The sequence below is a fragment of the Diaporthe citri genome, assembly GCF_014595645.1.
Source record: "Diaporthe citri strain NFHF-8-4 chromosome Unknown scaffold_1, whole genome shotgun sequence".
Lineage (NCBI taxonomy): Eukaryota > Fungi > Ascomycota > Sordariomycetes > Diaporthales > Diaporthaceae > Diaporthe > Diaporthe citri.
The window spans coordinates 12,073,680-12,095,568 of record NW_025064846.1 but is presented as its reverse complement, the minus strand read 5'-3'; the positions used below and the strand labels follow the sequence as shown (position 1 = coordinate 12,095,568).

General features: G+C 53.3%; 3 protein-coding genes across 3 annotated transcripts; all 3 read left to right on the top strand.

The window, feature by feature from the left end:
* Positions 1–10,029: 10,029 nt before the first annotated feature.
* Positions 10,030–13,401, top strand: INS49_003139 (uncharacterized protein; the record flags this gene model as incomplete). Its single annotated transcript, XM_043163935.1, has 4 exons — positions 10,030–10,209; positions 10,550–11,263; positions 11,337–12,414; positions 12,479–13,401. The coding sequence occupies 4 exons, from the start codon at positions 10,030–10,032 to the stop codon at positions 13,399–13,401; spliced, it is 2,895 nt and encodes a 964-aa protein (XP_043032441.1).
* Positions 13,402–15,284: 1,883 nt separating this feature from the next.
* On the top strand, positions 15,285–16,873 carry INS49_003138 (uncharacterized protein; the record flags this gene model as incomplete). Its single annotated transcript, XM_043163934.1, has 5 exons — positions 15,285–15,707; positions 15,760–15,970; positions 16,127–16,492; positions 16,557–16,749; positions 16,825–16,873. 5 exons carry the CDS (start codon positions 15,285–15,287, stop codon positions 16,871–16,873), a joined length of 1,242 nt encoding a protein of 413 aa, XP_043032440.1.
* Positions 16,874–20,143: 3,270 nt separating this feature from the next.
* INS49_003137 (uncharacterized protein) lies at positions 20,144–21,795 on the top strand (the record flags this gene model as incomplete). The annotated part of the gene is made up of 3 exons (XM_043163933.1): positions 20,144–20,178; positions 20,409–20,550; positions 20,641–21,795. 3 exons carry the CDS (start codon positions 20,144–20,146, stop codon positions 21,793–21,795), a joined length of 1,332 nt encoding a protein of 443 aa, XP_043032439.1.
* Positions 21,796–21,889: the final 94 nt, after the last annotated feature.

The following is a 21,889-nucleotide window of genomic DNA, read 5'->3' as shown; positions in this document are numbered from 1 at the left end:
ATATAAACGTATTTTTAATATTATAATAAAAAAAAATAATATTTAATTTTAAAATAATAAAATAATAAATATTAATATTATAATGATTTTAATAAGCAAAGTTAAGTATTTTATATATAGTTAATTTAGCTTTTATAAGCATAATTATCTTAATTATTATAAGAAAATAAGAATATAGCTTTTATTAATTAAGGCTAATAAGGGAAAAGAGTTTATTTAAGGGGGTATAAATTTTTTTTTATAAGGTAGGGCTTAAAAGCATTGCTAATTTAATGCTAACTTAAGCTTAAAGCGGGTTAATTATATATTAGCTAATTTAATGCCATAAAAATGCTTAAAATTTAAGAAATTCCCATTAATAAAGTAAATTGCTTATAATTAAGCATTAATTAATTATAAATTATATAATAAATTTATAATTTTAAGGTTTTAAGTAAGGAAGCTTATATAAAAGGTTTATATTAAAGGATTATAAGAATGCCGTTAATTTAATTGCTAGTTTATGCTTAAATAATTATCTTTTATTAGCTTGCTTTAATTAATATATTAAATTTTAAGAGTTAAGGTATATTAATTATAAATAATAAGCTAAGCCTTTAGCATAATTAAAAGGCGCTAAAGTATAATTAAATAGCTAAATAAAGAGTAATATTTAATTTATAATTAAATTATAATGTTCTTTATTTTTTATTATATAGCTGCTCTTTATGGCTTGTTATAAAGATTTAAAGAAGGAGGATATATTATGGTTTAGGCTTTGCTTATTATAATTAGTTAATAGGCTTTGGCCCTATAAGAATAGGCTTTGGCGCGGGTATAAATGGGGAGCGAACCTTCTTCTTTGCACTTTAAATATAAACCCCATTTAGACACCTTACGGCAGATGACCCAAGGCTAGCCCATAACAAGCTGCAAAAGCAGCAACCATTTAAGCCAAAAGGTACGTAATGATTCAAGCTCCCTTGGATTATCTAGCCACACACTATATAAGGCTTGGGCTTTTAGCCCAAGCCCATCACAGTAATTATACACTAAAGTTATATATGTTATAAATTAACAAAATTATATATAACATATTTAAATATTTAATAATATATAATATTAATATATTTATTATAAGATTTATTTTTTATTTATTTATTATATTATAATATAAATTTTAATATAATATATATAATAAGATAAGTTATATTTATATATATATATAAATATATTACATAATAAAACTCTTTTAATGTTTAAATTTAAAAGTTAATATTTTATTTCTTTTAAATAATTTTAAATTTTAACTTTTCATTATTTTATAATTAAATTAAATATAATAAAGTAATATATTCCATATTTTATAATAATAAGTAGCCTTTGCATATAAAACTTATTTCAAAATATGAATTAAATGTTAATAGTTTTATACAGAATTTAAATTTTTGGATTTTGGTGGGAAATCTATTCAGGTGCCCGGGGCATTCAGCTTCCTGGGGTCCCCTCTATCAGGTCTGTCAGTTTGTCGAGCCACGTCTTTGCCACTGGCGCATGCAGAGGTGACTCGATGCGGTGCTGTCGGGCGTGTGGCTTGTCACCTTCCTGCCCGAACCGTCCGCCGGTCTGAGAGACGTCGAGGAGGGAGCAAAGCCGGTGGGTACATTCGATGTGCAATCAGGCACAGGGAGACCTTTGGTGGCGGGATCATACTAACAGTACTTGTTCCTGCAACAGAGTCGGAGTCCCGTCCTCGGTACCAGAGTGCGTGGGCAGCTCAGGGTGCGCTATCCCGGCTGGTTGCGAGAGACGACTCAGGAATCACACCAACTCCATTAGTGCCAGCGACTAATCAACACAGAATCGCATCTGGGTGCGCTAGCTAGTACGTGGAGCAACAAGCTGCCCAGTCCGCACGAAGCACCTGGCTGCCTGGGCAGCAAAGCAGACCAGATGACCTTGGGGGCCACGGGGAAAGCGAGCGACCATCGCTGAGTTGGGGATCCCACATATGCGCCTTGCCGCTCCCGCGAGTCCTGAGCCGTAGAGGCCTACTTCCGGTGCTGGCAGTGAATCTCCCATAGCATCCAAGTCTGGTGCAAGAGGAGCCGCTGCACCGAAATAACCATTCCCCCCAAGTGCTCCGAACATGTCATTCGACTGCCAGCCTTTAGAGTCCATCAGGATTCCCGTGCCTGTGATACATTGATAACTTGGCACCCGCGGTCTAGACTCGCGTGGAAGGCACGAGCGGACGGGCCATACCCCGGGGAACCCAAAAATCTGACTTGGCTTAGGGGTCAAGGTTTGACTCAATCATGGAAGCACGGCGGATAGGGCGGACGGAAGAGCGTATCAATTGGGTCGCTTTGGGAAAGCCACCCCCACCTCTCCGCATCTTGAATATGATGTACGTATGTATAAGTTTTGTGTGTGTGCGTGTGTATGTGTGTTTGCGTCTAGGTGTGTGTGTGTGTGTGTGCGTGTTTGTGCGCGGTGGGTATTGGAGGGAGATACCTGAAACGGTGAAGGAGGTCGGCTGGTGGCCATGTGTCAGGCCTCGAAAGGTCCATCGTCTGGATGGTACGAGTCCGCGAGTGGTTCGACACCAAATCTCGAACTGGAAAGTTCTCCACCAGAGAGGAGCTGCAAGCAATTCATATTGGGGAGTTGTATTTTTGCCGCGACTCTTGTCTTCTTCCCATTGCTGGCGGATATCTCGTCGACACTGTGTGGCATAGACTGGTCTGGTCCTGTTCGCCACGCCACGACCATTCACCGAGAGGAGAGAAAGTTGCGTCACTCCCCCTGATGGAAATTGACCCGGGTTTTCCTGCATGCCGTTGGGCCATTTTAGCATGCAGGGTATTCTAGCCGGTAGTGTGGGAACTTTCATGAATTAAAAATACTGCCAACGACTCTGACGTCGTCTCACCGGAATGATGAATTCCACCCCCCACCCCCTGTAAAGAAGATGTGATGTTTTTTTCAGAAACGGCTAGCGTCCCCACTCCTCCAAACAGCATCTCAAAACCTTTAAAAGACTCCCAATTCAATTCACTCTCCTAAGGCTCACAATTGAATTAAGAAAGGGCCGGCTGGGGCGAGGACGGACGGTGCCGAAAAGCACCGCTAAGCACCACTTAAGGCCCAACCTAATACTCTTTATATTCCTTAAAATTAACAAAGATATATTGTTAAAAAGTCCCAAGGGAATGCCAAGGAATGCCAAGATTGAAAATAAGGGGCGCTAGCCGTTTCTAAAAAAACCATCACATCTTCTTTACAGGGCGGGGTGGAATTCATCATGCCGGTCGTCTCACTAGAAGGGGAAAGGGGGCCACTCTTTGGGCACTGCCTTGTATCCCAGCAATTCATTTTGGTTTTTCTTTTCTTTTTCTCTTTTTAGTTCCCAGCCTGGACAGAGAATTTGACAATCGTATCGCATCACTTCATTAAGCGCCTACCCAGTCCCCGATCGAGTCAAAGGTTCGTATGGAATTTGCTCACAAAGGGTGCCCTCTTCCCCTGGAGGAGTCTGGCCTAGGACGCAGCTGCAGCCATTGATGCCAGGGAGGAAGGTAGCTCCTTGGCCCGTTTGTGGTGCACATGTTGCTTTTCCTCTGACGGGACTGGGGTTTTTGTCCCAAGCGTTTCAGTGTTTATCCTCCCCCACCGTGTGCTCGCCGTTACTCGCTGTTTTAGCACTACGACAAGACTCGCAGGAATCCCTCAGCGGTAAAAGTACCTACTACGTGGCCTGGAAGCAGTCACGAAATGATATAGAGAGCGAGAGCGAGGGGAAGAGGGTGTCCCTTGCCTTGATCGACTCTGGCCATGTAACGTGTAGGCAGATGGCCGATGGCCTGCATCACAGAACTGGATTACAGACGGAAGAAGCCATGGATCTCGCCGAACAATGATATAGATCTAGTCAATTCAGCTTCGGGTTGTCGTGGCTCGCCTGGCCCAATAGCCAGTAGGATGACGCTGCCCGCGGACGGCGTTCCTAAGACATGGCAGTGGTGGTCTTCCCTTCCTTTGCTTCTGCACTGGCCCGGGTGACTGGTCTTGTCACTGCTCACGGTCGAGACAAGATGCCCAAAAACGGCAACCCGGTCTTCGACATGCTCTGTTAGCTGCAGGCTGTTCTTCCAATTGCGAGCCATCGTCTCTACCTAGGTAGTTCAAGGGAGGGGAGGCTGCCCCCCACTCTTGTGTAGTTCGAGACCGTCCACCACTCCCGACCAGGCCCATGACACTACCGTCTGGACCATTCCAAAACTATCTCGAACGGTCTCTAACAGTGGCAGCTTCTAGAGGTTTTGCCATGGTGTGGAGGAGGATTCGTAAGCGAGTGCGAGGGGTCAGAAGACACCTGAATATTCCTTACTCTACCGTGCGGTGGCATTCCCAATGTTGGCACCGTAGTACAAGCCTGTCAGGCAGGCATCTGCCATCGAGGGCGGCCCACAGGGGCTGAGGGCAGGCTTCGCGCAAAGTAATCCAGCCTGCCTTGGTTTGGCAATTTCCCCTGCGGTTGTCGATGGCCCTACCGGAGCCCGTGTATTGGAATCGAGGACCTCGGGAGTCCGTGTCCACGTGCTTAGAGGGACGCGGGCAAACTGTCCGGTGCTTTAATCATGCTGTGCATAGGTCGAGACATCGTCGCCCGAACGACGTTGGGACGTAGCAACGAATAATTGCCCAGGGGGCATCAAGCACTTCGCCTTGTTTGCCGAACGCAGTCGTCCTCACCTCACCTAAAAGCTGCAAAACACCTTGCTTGGCTTGCCAACCCTCGTTCTGGAATTTGCTAAGATCAGCAGCCCCTGTACCGTCCCTTGACCTGGGATATGCCCAGATAGGGGTACCTGACTGCCTGACAGGCGCTCTGAGGGAGGCAAAGGCGCTTGACTCGGCAGTGAGTGCCGCACTGTTATTAGCGCGACTGCGCTATTTTACTTGAAGCGTAGTGCCAGGCTGCTATTGACCAAAAAGACGGACAATGGAGGCACGAGTAGGGCAAGCGGAGTTGGGGATCAGAGGGCGATGTCATGCCGCCGGGGCGTAGGCCGGCCTGCTGTACGCCTGTTTCAGCCTACGATACCGGTCAACTGGAGAAAACCCCCGTCCATCGCCGACTGCAAATGCTAATTAGTTATCCACACTCGGGGACGAGTCCGAAGGGCATATCCCTACACAAACCTTGCTCTGGAGCCCCGTCTTCTGCCCAGCTCCATTGGAGATGACGGGCAACAAAGATCCGCGATGCGAGTATTGCGATGAACCCTCGATCTGTTGGGACATCCTACTGATAATTCTGGAACCCGCTATTTGCATTCGATCGCGGCCCTCTGCTTTTGGAGACCCGTCAGTGTTGGATTTCTCCATTTTCTTGGCGCTTTTCAGAAGGGTGAATACTCCTCCAGGGGGGAACAGCATTTAGCCTGACCGGCACGCTATAACGAAACAACCGCGTCTAACCTCGGGACGGTCACCTCTGAACATGGGTGGCCCGGATGGGACGTTGGGGAAGATCTTCGTTCTGCCAGGATTTTGTCATGTACCAGTCTTTTCTGTACTGTATTGTTGTGTACGGGCTTGATATCGACCTAGCGCGTGGCACAATGCCATACGACGTGGTCTTTGGATCATACGGTGTCATTCATCCACTGACAAGCCGAGCAAAAATTTCCGAGGCATTCGAGCGGGGACCCACTGGTGATGGAATGAATAGTTCGGCCCTGTTAAGCAAGTGGATAGGCAGACAGGTCGACCATGATGACCCTGGAGTCTCGTCTCTTGTCTCTGGGAGAAACAAGGCCATAATGCCTCCTGACTGTTCTTGGTAGGACCGGCCCGGTCAGGTCCGGGCGCGGTCCCCAAGCAAGGCCGGTGCCCTGCTGCGCTCCAACACCAACAGCGCGCCACTACTGCTGATTGTGCATTAGGACGCCTACGGAGCACACGCTCGCTCGGCAGAACATGATTGGCAAGAGCATGCCTTTGCCACGTTAAAACATTGGAACATTAGGACCTTGGAACTTCGCTTGCTCGCCGGACAATTTTCCCTTTCGCGGGCAAAGCTGCAGGCGCCACTTGGACCGAATTGGGGCCAAGAAGCGAATGCCTCGGCGTGACAATTAAGGGGAGACGGCGCGTTTGGCGCAGCGTAAAGGCACAGCGGAGCGGACCACAAGCGCCATACCTAATGATTCCTCATGCGCCCGCGGAACATCCCTTGCGGGGGGGGGGGGGGGGGCTGAAATTGATCAGATCTTCCTTCATGCGGCAACCCATCGCATAACACTGGAGAGTTGGATTGTCCTGATTTCCATCCAGGGCTGAATGGACCGTCTTGACTCGCAAGCCTTCGGCCGACGCCAGATCGGGGTCATCCGGGAGCCCGGCATGCGACGTCACATCCCAAACCGCAAGCCAAGAGGTGATCACTGCGTAAGGTGTGGGCTATGGTGATGGCGGCGAGCTTACACCGAAGCATCACCGTGCCTGGCAAAAACCAAGGACAGTCCCCATATTTTCCAATCTTGATCCGCGATGCCGCGTGGGTTAGCTGAGCGAATAAGACGAGCCTTGGGAGGGTCAAAGGAGCGGCCAACGGTCTGGGGCGCGCAGCACAATTCCACTTTATCGTCCTTGGTCCTCGCCATGCCAATGTGTGAGAGTGGGCTTCCAAGACTGCCAGGGCCGTCTGGCACTGTTGAGTCGGATGAGCATACAGCGGAATCTAACCGTGGCTAATACGGGTTCCTGTTATACCCCATTTGAGATCGCCGGCCCCACTAAGCTGCCTCGTGCCCTACATGGGACAATCAATATATTTCCAAGCTCATCTCGATCTAGTGGGGATATCTTGTCAGTCATGGTTGCGTGATACAGAGAGGGATGCGTGACGGGGGGAGCGGAACACGGAAGATGGATGCGGAATTTAATATCCTTCTGATCTTGAGATCTCGTCTCGGGACACTGCTGCTGCTGACACTGACAGCTGTCAAAGGTGCGACCGGCGCCGTCGGCCAGGCCGGCGGGCTGCTCGAGGACCAGCAATGCCTGTCCTCGAGGTGGTATCGAGGCCGGGAGCTGAGTCGACGCGAAAAGCTTCCAAGCTTCCAAAATTCGATGGGAGCTCCTGGTGCTCCCCACAAGAAACAAGCATTGCACCATGGTGGTCTAGCACGTCTAGTTGGTCAGTATCCGGACCATGGGGAGTCCCTGGAGGAGGAGATGGGGATGGTGCGAGAGAGAGTCCACAGGTGGGCAGCACCGCCAGCGCGGTATTACCTAGCTGGGCCATAGTTGGTGTCGCCTCGACACAACCTCGGAAGCTGTCCTGGCATGCCCTAGTTGTCGGCCCCCTGTCTCCTCCCGCCTGTCTCAGCCTTAAAAGCTGGCCCGAAAGATCCGATCCCAGTGCATCTGATCGCATCTGGACGGGTTTTTGCGAGACTGGCTCGATCTCCAAGGGAGCCGGGAGGCCAAACCTTGCATGAACACATCTTTTGTTCTACAAGGTGTTACGTGGAGATGTGTTTTCGTCGCCCAACAAGACTATGTATCTCCTCCTCAGGGCTGCCACGCACCGCACCTCCCATTCGGGACTCAAGTCATTTCACCCACAGACCAGATTGGCAAGGATTTGCCATTGACGACCGTCGCTGCTGCATCGTCTCTCGGTCTAGACCCTTGACCGCCTGTCAAGGACCCAAGCACCTCATGCTCCACCTGCATGGTTACTCCATACAGGTACACGATGCACCAGCTACCTGCCTGTCTGCCCTGTCTGCCCTGTCCGCAATGCAAACCTGTCTGGCCGGCCTGTCTGTCAGTCAGTCTGCCAGGGGCATTCCGTCATCTGTCAGATTTTGACGCCTACCGCAAGAGGGGCTTAGATCTCGGGATGGCTTCGACCTTTGGGACGCGATCTATAGAGTGTACACACAGTAGCAGGGCGTGCAACTTGAAGTGCATTGTACAGACAGCGTCGCGTCTTGTCTGGCCTGTCTGCCTGTCCATCCCGGCATGACAGGCCGATCCTGTCACACAACAGCCAACTGGCACAGACACCCACACACAGGGCAGCACACACACACGCACACGCACACGCACACACCACACACACACACTCACTCACACACCTAGAATGCGACCCCCCACTGCTGGCTATATCCCATACCTGTGTAGTGCAGGAGCTACGGCGTACTGAAGTGACACAGACTGTGCACCCGATCCACCCTGTGGCCGATCTGTGACCCTTCTGACTCTGGACATGCCAGTGTTTTGGGGCTGGCCCTCGGGATCTTCGTCCTAAGGCGCTGGGGACAAAGCCTCAGGAAGGTTGCCCCAGGAGGCCGATGTATATATATATTCCCTTCTTCTATTCACCAGCCATCTATGACCGACTCCTTGCTCTCACTACCACTTCCTCGCCTCATCGACATACACAGACAGACGGACAGACGGACAGACGGACAGACTGTAGGCAAGACAGCCGGGGCATTCCAGAGGGGACCAATAAGCTTTGGCATCCCTGAGAGCTGCAATTTCCGGCGACCTCGAGCAAAGCCCACTTTCCCAGCGGTTTGGGTACGATTTCGAGAGCACAGCCAAGCAGGGCGCACTATAACAGTTCGAAGCCAGAGGGGACCTTGGGGGCCACACTGTGGAACCTGGGCGGTACGGCACCCACAGGCCGGTGGCGATAACGCACGCTCGCGTCTCCCCCTTCTGTTTGGCAACGGCTGGCAACGGCAGGCAACGCGGGCAGTGCAGACGCTCCAATTTTTTTTTTGGGCATGCCGGCCATAGAATACAGGGTCCTGTACGGTACGCCAGTGCGTACACAAGAGCCTAACCCATCCATCCACACTCATACTTACACCTCCTGCGTACTGTACCGTGCGTGAGTGCGTGAGTGCGTTTGCGTTTGCCTGTGTGTGAGAGAGGAGAGAGTTTGTGTGCCCCTGTTGGCATGTGTTCGGGAGGGGAAACTGGTCACTCTCCAGAGGGCGTGCACGCATATACAGACGGATTACATGCGCCCAGGGCCCACACCCCGTCGAGAGTGCTGAGATTCAACCTGTGACCAACGCCCTTGGTCCTCTCGCCGTTCCACCTGCCCGTTGCTTCCGGGGGTCTGGGCACTGCGGCGAGACTCGATGGTCTGTCTACATAACCACCTGCACTATCTGGCACCCGTTCTTCCCGGGCGGCTGCTCCCTCGCTCCCGGCTCAGCTCTTAGCTCCCTCCCAGCGTCCCAAGGTTTCAAGGTTTAATCCCCTTGGACCGCCGTGCTAATTGCGCTCCGCTCCGCAGGCACTGGTCATCTTCGGAGCCAGCTCAGCTGTGTCTGTCTGTCTTTCCCCCCCCGAAAATTCCTAGCCTTTTTGGTGGTCCAAAACCCAATTCACACCCGCCCTAAACGCCCACTGCGAACCGACGACCATCCCGGCTTGTGCGACCGACACAGCAGCACCTCCGCGGACAGCCACATAACCGGTCCATCCCTTTCCATATCACATACGTTGTCTCACCCCGTGATATCCGCAAGAGGCCAATCAGCTGGCACGGAGCCTGCCCCGAGGCTTAGGGCCATAGACTGGTCTGATCTGGTCCGGGAAGGGGCGGCGATCCATCTTCGATCCAGGGCTCGGCGGCGAAGGTCTGCAGTGTGTTGGTGGTGCCGGTGCACAGGAGGAATTCCAACGAGAGGTGGTGAGATTCTTATACGCCCCCGCCGCTGAGGAGCCGCAACCAACCCATCGAGCCACCGGGCACTCGATCCCGCTCCGCTTGTTCTCGGCCGCAGAGCAATAACCCGGGTTTGCGGTGTGAACGCCACGTTCTTTGCTGTGCATTACAAACCAACACCATTGCTTGCCAAGTGGGACCGACCCATCAACCAGCAGACTTGGGCAGATCACACAGTCAGAACCTTGCTGGAAAAGCCTGGACGGGCCGGACGGGGAGGCTCACTGCATTTGCACCACACCTGCTGCTGACCGGTTGGTCGCCACCCACGTTGTATCATGCCTCAACGTCTTTCGAAGAGGCCTGGTGACCTGGCCGAGCCTCCTCAGGACAGCTTGCCTGGTGCGTCCAAGGTCAAGCTGCCCCGTCTCGAGAGGGGGCCCGAGGATTTCTCGCAGGTGGTCAAGGACAAATTGCAATCTTACACCCGGACTGGCCAGGCGTGCGATCGCTGCAAGGTGCGTCGACGTTGCCGTTATTGCTTGCTCCCTCTTTTAATTCCATTGCAAACCATGTAAGATCCCTGCTGGAGGGCTCGAAATGGCTGCTCCACAGTCAGATTCTTATCTTGCGTCATGGAAACGTGAAGCGCCCATCATCGTGCATGCTGTACCATCAGAAGCGGGTTCTATTGTCAGAAACGACTTGACCGCTGTCAGAAATGAGCAAGCGAGCGCACACGTGGAGCAAATAGTGAATTCGCGGTCTCAGAAGGAAGCCCAATGTTTTAAACCCATTCTACCGCAAATCCCACACCGTGGTTCATGCTGACTTTGTTCGTGGTGGCTTGAGATTTAGGTGCGCAAGATCCGTTGCGATGGTCTACCCGAAGGATGCTCCCCCTGCGCCCAGCAGAACCTCGAATGTTATGTCACCGATCGCGTCAGCGGGCGTACGGAACGCCGCGGCTATTTACAACAGCTCGAGCGCGAGAAAAGAGACATGATGACACGGCTGCGCGACATGGAGAGGTTACTCGAAGACAAAGGTGTCCAGATTAGGCCGTGGCAGTGGACTCCGCCCTACGGATTAAACACGCCCTTCGACGCCGACAACGACCCCAGCAAGGACCAATGGACACAATTCTTTTCCCTATGGGTCAAAGACTCCAGTCGAACATCTGACAGGTCATCGAACAGCTACTCTTCCGTGCTGCAGGCATCTTCCCTCCAAGCCGCGGATCCGAGGACGACCGATGCCCGTCTGGGTGTCGCGGCTGACAGTGCACCCCTGAGTAGTATCAATGGCACTCAGCTATCTATACTAGGCACGACGATAGACATCACCTCGTTCAGCGCCCCGGACGTGGACGGCCCGCCGCCGGGCGTACCAAACAACACGCCGCTCTATAACAAGTCGCTGCAATCTTTCATCAACTCCGTATCCAAAGTCAACCCACCCCTCGACGCGCACTTACCCGCCAGAGACGAGGCATTCAGCTACTCCCAGTGGTTCTTTGTCATGCTGGGCCCTTTCATGCCCGTCCTTCACAAGCCGACATACCTCAGATTGGTAATGTCTCTCTATTCAGTTCTGGGCCTGTGGCTAAATATAAGGATTCCCTCTAATGTGTTGGCTGCCGTAGCTTTCGCGGATATACGATGACCAAAACTACAAGGCGTCGACAGCGGAGATGGCTATTGTGCACATGGTCTTCGCCATCATGTACTACCAGTTCAGCGTGCGGGACAGCGAGGACCCAGACAGAAAAGCCCAGCTGAACGAATTGTCAAATAGGCACTATCATTGGTGCCTCGACAAGACGTGGGACCTAGGATGCGACATGTCTATTCCTTCTACCCAGGCCTTGGTGCTAATGCTAACTCACTGTCGCGGCTTCCCGAAACCAGGGCCTGTCTATCTGATGGCCACTTTGGCGTGGACGAGAGCCATGGACATGAACCTCCACCGCGCGTTTCTTGACAAGGACGAACCCACTACCCTGGAGAACGAGATGCGGAAGCGTCTGTGGTGGAGCATATTCATGATAGTCGTCATACTGTACGGCCGAGTCGGCAAGCCCATGCCCATCCGGGCCGACGACTTCGACACCGAGCTGCCGATCCTGATCCCCGACGAGTGCATCGACGAGACGGGCATCACGGAGCCGGAGCGGATCGGCGAGTGCTGCTGGCTCGCGGGCCACGCGGGCTTCAAGCTGTCGTTCCTGTTCATGGAGCTGTGGAACAACGTGTACTCGGTGCGCCAGGACCCGGGCAAGTACATGGCGTCGGTGCGGAGGCTGGAGCACCAGTTCCGGAACTACGAGCGGGAGCTCCCCGAGGAGCTGCAGGTGGACAAGTGCAAGCCGCAGAACCAGATGCGCGCGTCGTACCTGGCGGGGTCGAACCACGAGTTCCTGTTCTGCCTGCGGCACCCCTCCCGCTGCAGCAGCACCGACCCGAACTTCGTCGCCGAGAACAGCAGGGTGTCCGAGGACTCGGCGAGGGGCATCCTGAGGATCGCGAGCGAGCTGTCGAGGCTCAAGTCGCTCGACACGACCTGGTACCAGCTGGCTGTCTACGTGGCCGCGGTGTTCACAATTCTCGCTGCTCACTGGGAGAGGCGGTTTGACATGACGCTGGCCGATTTCGCCAGCTTGAGGGCTGACATAAATATGGGGTTATCAGTAATAATGGAGGTGTCGAAATACCTTGGGATCGGTAAGTGTCATTGACGACCTATCAAGGTTTATACTCTCTTGCTCACTGTATAACTAAATCTCAGGAGCCGATTCTCGATTAATGCCGCAGATCAGTGCTGTGATCGACCGCACGGTTGCTTCGATTGAAAACGACTTGGGTTCAAGACGTAGTAGCAACAGCAACAGCAGCAACACGCCGGTCTCACAGTTTTCTTCGCATCCTCAGCACAACCTCGCCGTGGCAGTCAAGCAGGAGGGATTTGGCTCGGCAGCCCACAGGCGACCATCACTTCGATCCAACAGCACGACACCGAATTCAATGTCAATGGTGAATGGAACGGAGCAGTTGTCAATCCATCGCGCGCCAGGCATGGCGAACGCCTCCTACTACAACCCCTCGATGACCACGCCGACCACGGCCTATCCGCAGATGGGATACGCTGATCTCACACAGTCGGCCCTCTCCACACCCACCTCGGCGTCGAGCTCCATGCAGTCATCCTACATCCCAGCAGTCACCGAGGAATCAGCACACCACCAATATCTCTACACCACGTCCGCGGCAGCGTCAGCAGCGGCCGCCCAGATGAACCACACCCCTCCCGGGAACTCACCGCAAGCAACCCACAACCCGATGGCCGCCTACAACAACCCGCAACAGGCAGCAGCAGCCCAGACGCACCAGCAGCACCAGCAGCAGCAAGCCGCGGCAGGCTGGATGAGCGGCGGCCCCGGCGCGGTGCCGCAGGTCCCCAACGGCGCGAACCCCTGGCACGAGTGGACCGGCGCCATCGCCATGGGCGTGCCGCCCTCCTCGCAGGACCGCTACAACGCCAGCGCGCTGCTGGCGCTGGGCAGCGAGCAGCGGGGGTCGGGCGACCCGGGCGGCGGCGGCGGGGGAGGCGGCGGCGCCGGCCCCCACGCCGCGGTGTCGGTGCCGGGTGCTCAGGGGGGCCAGTGGCCGATGATGATGACGTATCATAACCCCAATCACACCGGCGGTTGAAGGGACGTTGAAAAAAATACGCGGGGGAAGGAGGCAGAGACCCGAACCCGGTGGAGGTCGCAAAAGCTGTCTCGTGTGTTTAGGAGGCACAACCCACACGCAGCTATGTACCGGCGCGCACAACAGGAGAGAAAAGACGTATGTTCTTTGGACGGGACCAGGCATCGTACGTTCTCACCCAATGCATTTCCACCACAGCGGCGATGATCCCATGTCCCAAGGCAAAAGAGGGAGGGAATGGCCATCTGCCCGCCTGGAGCGGCGTTTTTGAATTTACGAGAGGAGTCAAAAAACCACCCCAAAAGGAGACATGCAGCACGGCGCAAGGACTCAAGTTGCTGCTTCTATTTTCCGCGGGGGAGAGGAGAGAAGGGGGGTAATTCCCCCACATAATGTTGGTATGAGAAGCTTGATAATGGACGGATGGGGGTCGGGAGGGGGTTGGTTAAGATGAATGTGATGTGATGGGACGACGGCTACTACTGAGGAGTATACACGGGATATAGACGGGGGCCAGGCGTACATGGGTCACGGTTGCAAAGCATGTTACGATACCCCCCGGATGGCTACTAGGCCATAATCTTCGCGTACATGTGGACCTCATTCAGCTCGAATTTGACGGGGTCATTTATTTTGGTCTTTATCATTTTTTTCTTTTGGCGCCTCCAAGGGCCCTTCTCTCTTCCTTGCCCAATTTGATGTGAGAGTGAGAGAGGGGGGAGAACGGCTTGCGCGTCAGTTATCATCGGCATTTATACCCCCACAAGGAAGTACAAATGGAATTCAACACGTGTGCAATTTGCCGCGCCGTCTGTGCGCCTTTGATGCAGGCCAAAGAAAGTCTGACTTCGTGTGCAGTGGCAGGTTGTTGTCATTTTCCCTGGCCACTACCTGTCCTTGGATTTGACTTGTAAACCAATAATGGTTATCCAGGTCCTCGTGGCTCCATCTAAGAGAGCGACTCCTCGAACTAGTCTAGTGCGATAAATTTATATGGTCACACCATGTCTCATAGCCTCAGAAGCCAGAGCAGAACTTTCCGGCATAGTGAAAATGGTGGCAAATAGTGTGTGGAACGCAGTAACTAGGCTGGAAAACCCTCCCGAGCTGTTTTGTGTGACGGCAACAGCGCAGATCGGAGCATTAGAGGACTTGCTTTATAGTTGTACTGGCAGTTCCGTTTCCACACCGCAACTCTCAACAGTAAGCCTGTTTAGATTGACCTTGTGTGCAACGTCTGGTTCATCATCTCATTCAGCCTCAACCTTCCTTGCGCATCTTTCGTCATTCACGAGCCCTAGATCTGAGGCACTATAAGACGGTCTAAATCAACACAGAAACACACTTAAATATTCATTCGTCTTTGTTGAATACGTCAAAGGGGAGAGCCTGCAGACTGGCCAGTCACTTATAGCGAATGGGTCATTGCCGACTTTCTTTTGCGCCCGATGATCCGACACTGCCCCCATCCATGGGACTTGTTTATAATTCTCAACGTAATATACTCACTGACATCATTCTGACAGTGATCATCCATGGACGAGCTAGTCCTAGGATGTTTGCCCTAGAAGACTGTGTGTAGCACTGTGTCTGTCTTTTCATCGGTCTACAAGAGCGTGCTCAAACTTATACCGCGCCCAGAAGATTTCTGATTTGATGTCCGCTTGTTCGTTATGTTGACGCGTGATCGCTCAATATTGACCAATGGAGTGTCTTGGTGCTGAGGTACCCGGAGTATGCTTGGCTTGGAGTAGAAGGATCAGACTAGGTAACGCCACCGTGGGGGCACAGCAATTGGTCACGGCGTGCCTAAATTCTGTCTCGGGCTAGTATTCTGACTGCTCTGTATTGCGAGCACTGGGTGTGTAAGCTTGACAGCAGCCATGCACAATCAAGATTCTAACCAGATGCGTCAGGCAAGAAGAGAAGAGCAGGAGCATTCCCAAGATGCATACCAGATCAAACCTGATGCGACAGTAGCTGATGAGACGGCCATCTACGATCAGGCCAGAAACCCCGCACAATACCTCGGTATCGATGCGCAGACGAGCCAGCCAGGTCATGGTTTACCTGGAGCAGACGCAACGTTCCAACCGCCTCAGAGTGTGCTGAACCAAGACGTTCTGGTCCCGGCATTGGACTACAATGGCTATGTCCTCTACGCATCGTCTCGGCCCGTGCCGGAGGAGCTCATACGGGAACCGACAGGGAGCTCGGTTGCAGAACCGGGCGCCGTGTTGGACGAGGAGAGTGGACGGACCTACGTCAACCATGAGACGGGGAGGTACTTCCTGCCCAACGACCCGGTACGTGCGGCCCATGAGCACCGGCGAACTGGCCCGGCCAGCCGCTGATAAGGGGTCTTGCGAGCAGGCTGAGCAGGATCGGTTGGACCTTCAGCATAAGGCTTTCACAATATACTTGGGTGGTGCGCTCTACCGTGCTCCAATTGGGCGCCCAGAGTATGTGCTCGACATCGCCACTGGGACGGGCATTTGGGCTATCAAATTTGCCCAGCACCATCCTCAAGCGACTGTGATAGGCACTGATCTTAGCATGATCCAGCCGAGTGAGTACATAAGACGGTGCATCTATATCTCTGGCGGACACTACGACTCTTCGCCTGTGAGGAAATGATGGCTACCTGCCGTCTCATGCGGCATTATATTGATTCTACGCCGCGGAGAATGTCAAGTCTAATTGCGACTGACCAACATATACTTAGTTGACGTCGTGCCGAACGTGCAATTCTTCAAGGAAGACTCAGAGCACTCTGACTGGATCCATCCGCATCCATTCGACTACGTGCACCTGCGTCTCGCAGTCAGCTGCTTCGACGACCACCGCACGGTGATCCGGAAGTCGTTTGATAACATGAGGCCGGGGGGTTGGATCGAGCTCATGGACCCTGTCTTCCAGACGCTGTGCGACGACAACACCCTGGAGGGTACACACCTGCTAAGGCTGAACCGGACCATGATCGAGGCAGGACTGGCAATTGGCCGCGATCTGCAGAAGCCGCTTAACTACAAGCAGTGGCTGTTGGACGCTGGGTTTGTGGGTGTCGTCGAAGAAGTCGGGCCCGGCCCTGGTAAGCCCATGCATTTTCTACAAGATGTCTTTGGTGGCTGTTTCGAGTCTGCTCATGCTTGCAGGTAATCCGTGGCCGGTCGAGCCACGATGGAAGGAGCTTGGGCGGTGGCTGATGACGAACACGCACCGGGCTCTTCGAGGAATGTGTTGGAAGATGCTGAGGAACTACGGACTTGAAGCAGACGAGGTTGAAGAACTCCTCCGCCTGGCAAGCATTGATGTTTGCGATACCCGCATACACTATTACTACCCAATGTAAGTCAACCTCAACGCTCAAGAGGAGGGTAATTGCAAACCTCAGATCCACCACTTGCTTACCCAATTCCTTAGCTACATCGTTTATGGCCGAAAGCCTCACCAGCGAGAGGATGAACAGTAGTACGACGGTGAAAGGTGGTCTTAGTATATAGGAATAGTTCTGGACCGTCAGCTGTATTTCTCATGGTCAAAAAAAAAAAAAAAACCAAAAAAACCAATGATTACAAGCGAAGCCTTGGCTGCACAAGCAAGTTTGACGTCTGCCTTGGGGATTGCTGCAGCTTACGCGGACTCTACTGATGGGCACAGGGTGGTACAGGCAGCCATTTAGGTCAAATAAATCACATCTCCTTTCTCAACAATATTTGTACCTGCTAAATTCTCAAATTCGGAGAATCGTCCTTAAATTTCGTACTATCTTCTCAAACGGGCTAGAATGATCTTCTACAATAAGTTCATGCGACACTTTCAAACCCGACTAAAAACACCGGCAGGCTTGGGTATATTCGGAGCAACGATTATGGCTATTTGGGGGTTGAGACTTTGGCGGTCGGCACTAAGAAGAACGCAAGAAGTGAAAGTTGCGCGTGCGAGGAACAAGGCAGCTTGCGACTCCTTCATACTTGGACACGGTCTTCCAGACTGCCAGTCCATCGTCTTGGCTATCGATGGTGTAGCGAGACTAGAAGCACGAAATCAGTGCCGGGACCCCGACTCGGAGCAAGCGCTGCCAGATGTGTCGCGAAGACGCAGCTTAGAAACATACATCGTGGTCAGTCTGGCCTCGACAGTCAACTATGAACAACGTCGCTTATTGATTCACAGCCCGACGACATTGACTGCCAAGATCGTGCAATGTGCGAGCGCTGGCTAACCGCTCATGCCGAGCTGCACGAGAAACGACTGGCCGCCTCTGGCATGCCTCACCCAAGATCGAAGCAGGGGGCCTGGCAGCCACCACCGACCTACTTCTTCGTAGGCTGCTCGACCACGCGGAACAAGGATTTGTGGCGGAAGTGCCTGGACAAGACCCGGGCCGACGTAGCCAGCGAGGAGGATCAGCAGTCTCGGGACAACATGGTAGCTTGTCGGGAGTGGCTAAGGCGTCACGGCTACCCGTCGAACAACTCGTTCCTGGTGTGGGCGGCGTGCGGGATCGCAACCTGCACGACGCAAGGAGAATTCGCCAGATTTTGGGAAGCTCACTCCCAGAGCCTAGAGCGCGAGAGTGTCTACGCCGTGGGGGTGGTGCAGGGCCGCGGTCACAAGGTGGTGTGCTGGCCGTATGGACTTGCTGCAGCAAACCTGGGTGATCCTCCTCCGCGAGTGGGACACAAGGAGACATGGCCGGAATTATTCGCCATTACTGAATGGATGGAAATAACCTGGTGTCCTTGCAGGTTCTGGCATTGGTGAGAGCAATTGGGCCACATATATTCTGCAGGACTCGCGACTCCGTTTATCTCATTGACTCCACTTCCTGTGCAATGAGGTGAACAGATGGCAGGACGAGTCTGAAATCCATGCAGCTGGCAGGAACTAATTTATTGACAGGCCTCCTATGTCCCACCGCACATGCTGTGGTTATTGCGACTGCGAGCTTCAGATCGAAACTCGGACTGTGTGTTCTGCAAAGGGATCTGCCATTGTCAACCCAACCCTTGTCCATATAAACGCACCTGTACTCAAGCATTGGTTTAAGCATCCCAAGCATGAATGTCAGCTCCACTACAGCATGTCTTGTCGAGGGAGCCCTACTAGGTACACTTATAGTCAAAAGTGGAATCTGAGAATACTTGTATTGCCAGTAGATTCACTCTGCCCTTACCTGGATGATTTGTTTGCGTGTTCCAGCTTTGATCTATGAGGTATTCCTTTGTAATTCATTAACTTGTCAATGAAACCCAAATGATTGGATAGTCGACCAAGTTCCTCATGGCTGGTTGACCGAGACCAGTGCGTCTGATTTTTATGTGTGCACTGGAATAAGCCAGCTTTTGATTCTCGATGTCCATGGAAACCCACTTGACAAGAAAGACAGAAACTCGACGTTATCGCCGCCCTTACTAAGCACGTGTCAACACGGCCCAGGGCCTGAGATTATAGGGATTATTGCCAAGATTTCACATTCGATGAGGAAAGGCAACACTGAGAGCGCTATAAGTTTGTGCGCATCATGTGCTAGGCGTGTCAGTCAATTTGCCGCAGGCCTTCCCTACCGCGGAGACTTCCGCGCATGAACAAGGTGTCAACGGAACGGCTCGTAAGCTGTTCACGCAGATATTAACCAGTAGGCTTAGCATGATCTATTCCGCAACCGGCGAGCTCTTCCACGTCTAGGAAGTAGCTGTTTCCCTCCGTGGCATGGTAACATCATGGTTATCTCCGATGGCAGTCTTTGTCATCCGCTGCTGCTCATCGACGTCATTGAAGCATCCTGCAAGGTGGAGGCCCGACACTACGAACGCAAATGTCGGCATGGTTTAAGGGGACATTGACAGGCTTGGCAACGTATTTGGCTGCACTTGTGACTAGACGTTGCAGGTGAGAGCAAGCGTTTTATGAGCGGCGTGACAAGCCAAGAAAAGCAATCGTGGAGTGCAGGTATATATATAGCTGTGCCCGTCAAACCCCTCCGCAACTGGCTCGGTCAGGAAAACACGCCGAGACCCTGTCGAGGGGGCAGCCAGTGCCCAACAAGGTATGGATCTCAGTCTATTTCTGGCGACTCGCGACACCTGCACGCTGCACGACCAGTGGCTTGAAAAAAGGCGGCACGCTCGGCCCTCGATCCTGAGAAACATATTTTGGAGTCTGGTGCAGTAGAGTAATCAGTCGCGGCTGGAGGCGAGGAGAGGAGAGCTAGCCAGGTTGTAGTTTATCCGCTCGACGAATAGGTCGCTGCGGAGCCATTGTCACAGTTAACCCGGTTTCAAGTCCGAGATCAGCGCTGGCCGCTAACCGTGGACTTGGGCAACCCACCAGGCCCTCTCGACTCTTTCATGTTCCAACCTTGGGCCCCTCGAAACCTCGAAATGTGTCAAGTCTAGCCGAGTCCAGACGTCAAGACACCGAAGCTGCCGCTCAATGCACTCCAGAGGCGGCCTCACCGTCCTCGACTTTTATATTTGAATGTTCAACCTCGTCCGGCATCCTGCTCTCCCGAGAACGCGAACTGTATCTGTTTGATTTGTCTCGTCGGGGCCACTGATCCGCCGTGTGTGGGCCACTTCCGTCACACCAAGCTCAACCATCTCGACCCCCGGCTATCACTTCGCTCTCGCTCTCGCTAACCTAACGCAAACAACAATCCACCCTATTGGACAACCACCGAGATCTGGATGAACAATCACCGCCTCTATGCCGCGACTTGGTTATACAAAGTCGAGGAATGGGTGTATGCGATGCAGGCAGCGACGTGTCAAGGTGAGTTATTTGACATGACCCACCGCGCCGCTCCTCTGGGGCCTGGTGCTGTGTCCATCTCGCCTCCTGGCACTCCTCATCGTTGGACTCCTTTATCCCCAACAATATGCCTCTATTTTTTTCACGCCCGCGCACGATTCCGACCTGGCCGAGACACTTGAGCTGACCCCATGGCAGTGCGATGAGAAGAGGCCTTGCTCGGCCTGCATACGACACGATGTGAAATGCAGCCTGTTGGACAACCCTCCCCCGGCTATCCTGCAAAGGGAGCAGCGGGAGCAGCGGGAGCAGCGGGAACGGGAATGCTCGGTGACGACCAGCTCAGCGAGCCCCGAGGGCTTAAAGTCCAGCTTCTCGGCGGCGATGGATCATGTAAGATCCAACCTCCCAACCGTTCGGCTGGTCTGGTCATTCCGGCCGAGATGCGACGGACATGAATGAGTCTGACAGTTCCGTAACCAGAGACGCTCACTGCCTGACTTGCCCGACTTCAACTCCGTCGTCGGCTCTCCTTTCCAGAGTCTGAGCCCTCCGGATCCATCGGCGATACAGACGCCGACAGCAACGGTGACGTTCTGCCCCGACCCCGAGAGGCACAAGACAACGACGCCGCCCCCCGTGGATGAGGACCCCTTTCCGTACTTCGACAAGTTCATGCTCCCAATTGGCGGTGAGCGCGAGGCTGCGTGGATCCAGGACCTCGAGTTGATGCACCATTACAGTGTCGCCACCTCGCTGACCCTCCCGAGAGCACAGGACGAACTGCACGTTTGGCAGGTACAAGTCCCAAAGCTCGCGTACAGATACCCGTTCCTGGTCCACCAGATCCTCGCGGTGGCCGCTTTCCACCAGGCCTATCTTCACCCGGGACAGAGGAGCGACCATTCTCTGCACGCGTCGCAGCACCAGAACCGGTCCATCGAGGGGATGCGCGGCCATCTCGCGAACATCACCTCTGAGAACTGCCACGCCTTGTTCATGGCGTCTTCGCTGCTCCTCGTAGGCGCCTTTGCGTCGTTTGCTAACATCCGGCCCAACGACTCGCCACTGATCGAGGGTCAGAGGCCGCCGACGATCGAGGACATGGTCGACGTGTTCATCCTCGACAGGGGCGTGGCCAGCGTGCTGCAGTCCTCGGAGGAGTGCATACAGGCCGGCTACTTCAAGGACCTGTTCCACTTCCAGACGCACGACAAGCAAAACGCGTTCATGCCCCGGCTGGCGGAGGAGCTGCGCAGCCTGTCGGCGGCGATCAAGGGGGAGCCGGACATCGACAACCTGGTGGTGATCCTGGTGGACCTCGAGATCAGGAAGCTCATCGACGCCATCGAGAAGGCGGTCATCACGACCGACGACGCCGAGATGCGCGTCACCACGTACTGGCCCATCACCATCGCCGAGGACTACATCCAGCTGGTCCGGCAGCGCAACGAGGTCGCGCTGCTGGTCCTCATGTACTACTGCTGCATCATGTACAGGGCCGAGGGCAAGACGTGGTTCGTCAAGGGCTGGGGCATCAGCGTCGCGACAGACATTGAGAGGCTCATCTCCCGGCGGTGGAGGGAGGCCATCAAGTGGCCGCTCGAGCAGATGGGCCAGTACCGGTCGTTCGCATGATTGTGCCAACAGAAACGCCCGCTACCCCGGGGTGAGATCGTGATCGGCTATAGACACCATCAGTCTCTACTTTTTCAGCTTCGCATGTAACTTA